Below are 5,608 nucleotides of genomic sequence, written 5' to 3'. Positions count from 1 at the left end.
CTGCACGATCCGTCGCGGCGGGCTCGTGTGCACGGATCTTTCGCGCGGCTCTTGCACGCGGGACAAACCGCTCGTATGTGGACGGTCTACCACGCGGCGGAACCGTGCGGTCCAAACCGCTTGTGTGCCCACATCCTAACCCTACGTTGCGGAAACTGCACATCAAATACATTTAATGCTTTATTAAATGTATTTGATGTGCAGTTTCGCCAGTTTCAATTATTAAATTGGCACTGACAATACCTTTTTACTTTGCAACCAAGCCGGCCGGCAGCGGCTGCAGCGCTATCATCGGCTGCTCGTCCTCGCCCTCGATCGTCTCCACGGTCTCGCACGGTATCTCCACCGGGATCGCCTCTATCTCCTGAATGTCCGGTTGAATCTCCACTTCGGTTATTATCCGAGAACGCCAACAGATAACCTTAAACTTTGCATCAGATCAAATAGTTACGAGTTGTACAAAATATTTCAAAATATTACGTAATTTATATACTAAAATTGTTTTGCTAACTTTATTAAATATTTTATGAGATGTAAGTTTAGGGAAGAAAAGGATTACCTTTGATATCAATCACACTGTTTTCTTCCTGGATTGCACGTCGCCATGTCACTCCACGTACTGCTACCGGAAAAAGATCGGAACAGAAATGACGGATGCAGATGGCGCTGATATACGTACCGTTTTCATATCTTGAGTATAATTGAAGATTATACGCACGCGCAAGACACGAGTACGATACCATCTCAGTACTTTGAGTAAAACCTGAGATTTTACGCGCGCGGTAGAAAGGCGTACGTATCGTTTCCGTACCTTCAGTCAAACCTGAGATCATACGCGCGCGAAAGAAAACCGAATGATACTGTAAAAGATATTATAGCGTTGATCTCAGTATTTTACGGATGATCACAGTACATTGAGTATAACAATGGGATGATACGTATGATATCATGTGCTGTGTGGGAAATATGGCTGAAAACATAAATAGTAATATAAATAAAGTAATCACAACAAATTATAAATATTAAATTAACTTATTGAATATTAAAGTAACTTGTTAAATATTAAAAAAAGAGAATAATAATCTATTTAAGTATAGTTAGGTTATTTATTGGGCTTTAGGTTAAATATAGGTTATTTATTGTTTGTAAATATAAAATAACCTATTAAATATTAAACTAGTGTATTTATTGCATAAAATTGTATTTATAATCAAAATTATGAATTATTTACATTATACAGAATATAAAAGAATTTTTATAACTAATAGATCAGCTGAAAGCAAAGTCATGGAAAGTGAAACAGCAATTATACAAAGAGATGCGGCAGGAAATATTTTAATTGATGAAAATGGATTTGTTACTTGCATTTCTGAAGGTAAGTCAAATTATCTATTATATAAAATATGAGAATAATTAAAAAATCAACAAAAATGAAAATTTATATATTATTTTTTTAGGAGGGCTGGAATTTCAAATTTGTTATTCAGAGATCAATTTTAACTGCGACTCCATAAATTGTACGGTAAACAACAAGTCAATGTTCATTCCGTTAAATGATAATAATAACGAAAGCAATAAAGAAAATCAACAAGACAACTACACGGAAAATAGAATACCAGAAAGCTCAGAAAGTATAGAAGAAACATTTTCATGGTCAGATGCAAGCACAAAATTATTTTTATGTTTGTATAAAGAAAAAATACATTTACTTACGACAAGAAAAATTAGAAACAAAAAAGTATTATGGCAAAAAATAGCAGAAGAAATGAATATACAAGGCTATAATGTATCAAATATACAAACTGAAAATAAATTTAAATCATTAGAAAGAGCTTACAAAAATATGATTACAAATAACAAAAAAACTGGCAGAAGTAGAGTAACATGTCCATATGAAACGTAAGTTATTATATTTTAACTGAAGAATTAATATAATATATATACAAATGTAATACATTTATATATACTTATGCACTAAGATTTTTTGCTTTAACTTTTTTCAAATATCTATCTTAAAAAAATTGTAGTAGGAAAATATTTTTTATAATATAAAATGCATTATTATAGAGAATTGACGGATTTAATTGGGAGTAAACATAATATTGAACCTCTAATCACATCTGGAAATAAAGGCACAATACTGAGAACTGACAGAACTACACCTACGTAAGTTTTATATAAGTTCTTTTAATAATTTGCGTATTATTTCTTATATTAGATAATATTAAATAATCTTTTACATAATAATTACTAAAGTTTAGTTAATGGTTAAAGAACACATATATGGAAGACATTTCTTTATACACAAATAAAATTGTTACACAAATTGTTTAATGTATTTAATACTAATTAATGTCATTATAGGTTCACTAGTGGTGTATCTGAAACAGAAAATATACCGACAGGAAGTAACGCATCAGCCAGTCAAGATATTTCAATATTTGAATCGGGAACAACCAACCAAGAATCAATGCCAATAGCAACAACACCAACTATGTCTAATCAGTCTAATCTACAAAACACACTTTCTGTTGAAGAAATGCAAAGCAGAAACAAAAGGCAAATGGGCACAACAGCAAAAGTTTTGCAATCGTGTCAAGAAAGTATGAAAGAACTGATAGAACGTATTCAAGAAGAAAAGCACGATAAAATTGAAAGAGAAAAAGAGATATTAATGGAATATAGACAAATGAGACAATCGTATGAAAAATATTTAGACAAAGTACAGGAGCAATTGATAATTGCAAACAAAATGAGAGAAGAAAGAAATAATTTATTAAAAGCTTATCTTGATAAACAAACTAAATAATTAATTAAGAGTTAAAGACTTAAAGTTTTATAATTTATTTTTGTTTTGTTTTTGGCATTATTTCAATTTAATGCAATACTGTTTATTTTGTTTTATTTTAAATATTATCTTAATAAATAACTTTTTTATGTAGTAACTGCAATATCTAACTGTAATGTAAACATACAAAACTGTTTTCTTGATGTTTGTTTATTACTTGGCAATATAATATCTACAATTTTATGCATATATATTATAAACATACATGTATATCTATATTTCATATTTTATGCATTACAAAATAAAAAAATTTATAATACAAAATATTTGAATTATAATACATTATTTTCTTTTTATCGAGATAGTAAATTACAGATTTCGTCACGAACATGCGTTCCTCTCACATCATCCTCATATTCCCTTGCATTATCGATCATTACAATTGGTCTATTTTGTAATTCAATATCAGGATATTCTTCATTTAGTTGTGGTTCAAAATAGTGTAGGTCTTGCACATTCGCAATGTTATGTAATACACAACATGCATGTATGACTCGTACCATTCGTGGTATATCTCGCAATTTGAAGTGATATAACTGACGAAATCTTTGCTTAAGGCAGCCAAATGCATTTTCGATAACAACTCTGCATGAGCTTAATTTCTGGTTGAATGATCTTTGTGCACGTGTCAAGTGTCCGTTATCTTTATATGGAACAATCAATTGTTTCAAACAAGGATAAGCACTATCTCCCAACAGGTAATAATTATCTGAAAATTATTATTATATATGTATATATACATATATATATATATATATATATATATATATATATATATATATATAATGTATAATCATGGACTATTATATGTATATGAACTGCTCATGTAAAAAAATGTAGCAGCAGCATGATAGAGATTGAAAATAACTTCAAGCTTTCTCTTCTAAGTGTACACATTGATTGTTAATGTCTGCGCCATTCAATGGGCGCACTTCTTAAAGGGGAAAGTGTGAAGTTATTTTGCATCTCTTTGTCACACTGTAGACAAGAAATTTCTTTGTTCTAGTAAGGGATGAACAGTTCATATATAATATAGGTCCATATTTATATTATAAAACCAATTTTTGTTTTCAATTTACCTCCACAAATATTATGTAGATCATTATATAGTGTTGAATTTTTAAAAACTCTTGCATCGTGAACGGAACCTGGATACCCAATAAATACGTCAATAAATTTCATGTCATGATTAACCGTCCCTTGCACATGAATGGAAAAATATTGTTTCCGATTTATATAGGAATCAGGATCTTCCGCAGGTTTGTCTATTTTGATGTGAGAACCATCAATAGCACCTGAAAGAGATTTCAATAATGAGAAGATTTCAATGAGCAAAATATTTTACATTAAAAATGTGAGAATATACTCTTATATATTTACCAATTATATTAGGAAATCCTTTTCGTTGTAGATAAAAGTTTGAGGTTTGTTCTTTTTCGAGATCAGTTGGATATTTAATAATATGATGCGCTAAAGCTAAAATAAAATCGGTTACTCTTGTTATTACTGTGTGTAACGCACTTATTGTTATTCCGAATCTATCTGCTACATCTCGATAAGATCCTGTTTGATGACCCACAAACCATAAATAACATAAAATATGTTTTTCAGCGCTTATTTTATTATTTTGTATACGTTCTGAAAAAATAAAGTATAAATAAACAAAATAATAAAATATTTTTATTTTTATTTTTTAAGTATTATTTTTATTATCTTTTTGCTGTATATATTTAAAGTTAAACTGATTTCGTTAATACCTTGTATAGAAGTAAATATTTCCGACACTGTAAATTGGTCTATTAATTGATATGCTGCTCTTCTTGACAAGCGAAAGTGCATAAGAAAATCAACGTTATTATAATTATGAACAATATGTTCGATATAATTGTTTATTTTCACATGTTCAATTCTTTGCACTAATCCGAAAATTGGATGTAACATGTGTAACTCATAAAAATCTGCAAATAAAAAATTATACTTACTAGTACTACTACTACTAGTACTACTACTACGTTTACGTGAGCGTTACTTCTGTAGCAACTTACGATAATTCCTTCGCGTAAACGGGATTTTGTAGTAACTTACGATAATTTACTCCGCGTAAACGAGTGATATATCGTAAGTTACTACAGAAATAACGCTCGCGTAAACGTAGTATAGGTTAGTTTACATTAGGTTAAATTATTTTAAAAAAAATTTTAATTTTTTCATAATATAATAATACATTGCATATAAAATACATACCATCGTCATCGTAACGCGCAATAGGTTGAAATGGAAACATATTATTTTCTTCATCATCAGAAGATTCAAAAAATAAATCATTCAAGATCATCGCCATGTTAATTATTGCACTGACGCGTTCTTTATACTTGCTCACAAACAACTTGTCCTGCTAGCACTAGTTCCGTTCAGTGCAGTGCAGTATGAACTCAGTGCAGCAATAAAGAACAAACCTTTGTTTCTTTTAATTTGAATTTGGAATAATGAATTTATTATAATGTAATTTGATAGGTTAAGGATTGTTGTAATAAATAGGATATCAGGTATGATAAACTTATATATATTATTATAAAATACGCTCGCTATTGGAGTGGTTATCGAAACATGCACAATCATGAATACAAGAAAAGAAATAATAAAAGTTAAAATAATACCAAATGACTCGTCGGTCCTTCATGCGGACACTTCCTTCAATTGCACATGCGTTTATCCTACGGATATATTAATATAAAAGTTATAAAAATGTTTGTGATATAT

The 5,608-nt window shown here is 29.8% G+C and overlaps 2 protein-coding genes and 1 long non-coding RNA gene across 4 annotated transcripts in view; 1 reads left to right on the top strand and 2 right to left on the bottom strand.

The window, feature by feature from the left end:
* LOC112468916 overlaps nucleotides 1-941 on the bottom strand; it is a 3,250-nt gene extending 2,309 nt beyond the window's left edge. The window contains exons 1-2 of the long non-coding RNA XR_003042440.1: nucleotides 560-941; nucleotides 244-427 (exon numbers count right to left, since the gene is read on the bottom strand). This is a non-coding gene — a long non-coding RNA (uncharacterized LOC112468916). The remainder of the gene's footprint in view (nucleotides 1-243; nucleotides 428-559) is intronic.
* A 39-nt stretch (nucleotides 942-980) lies between these two features.
* LOC112468915 lies at nucleotides 981-2,822 on the top strand. Its single transcript, XM_025038331.1, has 5 exons — nucleotides 981-999; nucleotides 1,269-1,375; nucleotides 1,458-1,899; nucleotides 2,068-2,166; nucleotides 2,365-2,822. The coding sequence occupies exons 2-5, from the start codon at nucleotides 1,288-1,290 to the stop codon at nucleotides 2,807-2,809; spliced, it is 1,074 nt and encodes a 357-aa protein (XP_024894099.1). The 5' UTR covers nucleotides 981-999; nucleotides 1,269-1,287; the 3' UTR covers nucleotides 2,810-2,822.
* A 251-nt stretch (nucleotides 2,823-3,073) lies between these two features.
* On the bottom strand, nucleotides 3,074-5,300 carry LOC112468914 (putative nuclease HARBI1). 2 transcript variants are annotated; one of them, XM_025038329.1, is made up of 5 exons: nucleotides 5,093-5,300; nucleotides 4,606-4,806; nucleotides 4,229-4,486; nucleotides 3,928-4,143; nucleotides 3,074-3,557 (listed from the first exon to the last, which is right to left on the bottom strand). In XM_025038329.1, exons 1-5 carry the CDS (start codon nucleotides 5,187-5,189, stop codon nucleotides 3,142-3,144), a joined length of 1,188 nt encoding a protein of 395 aa, XP_024894097.1. In that variant the 5' UTR covers nucleotides 5,190-5,300; the 3' UTR covers nucleotides 3,074-3,141. The 2 variants fall into 2 exon arrangements, with proteins under 2 accessions (XP_024894097.1, XP_024894098.1); XM_025038330.1 differs by having other exon boundaries at nucleotides 3,074-3,491.
* Between the last annotated feature and the right edge of the window lie 308 nt (nucleotides 5,301-5,608).

This window comes from Temnothorax curvispinosus, unplaced genomic scaffold (assembly GCF_003070985.1).
Source record: "Temnothorax curvispinosus isolate PA1 unplaced genomic scaffold, ASM307098v1 QBEX01002229.1, whole genome shotgun sequence".
Classification (NCBI taxonomy): domain Eukaryota; kingdom Metazoa; phylum Arthropoda; class Insecta; order Hymenoptera; family Formicidae; genus Temnothorax; species Temnothorax curvispinosus.
The sequence above is the reverse complement of the archived record's forward strand: the minus strand, read 5'-3'. Positions and strand labels throughout refer to the sequence as shown.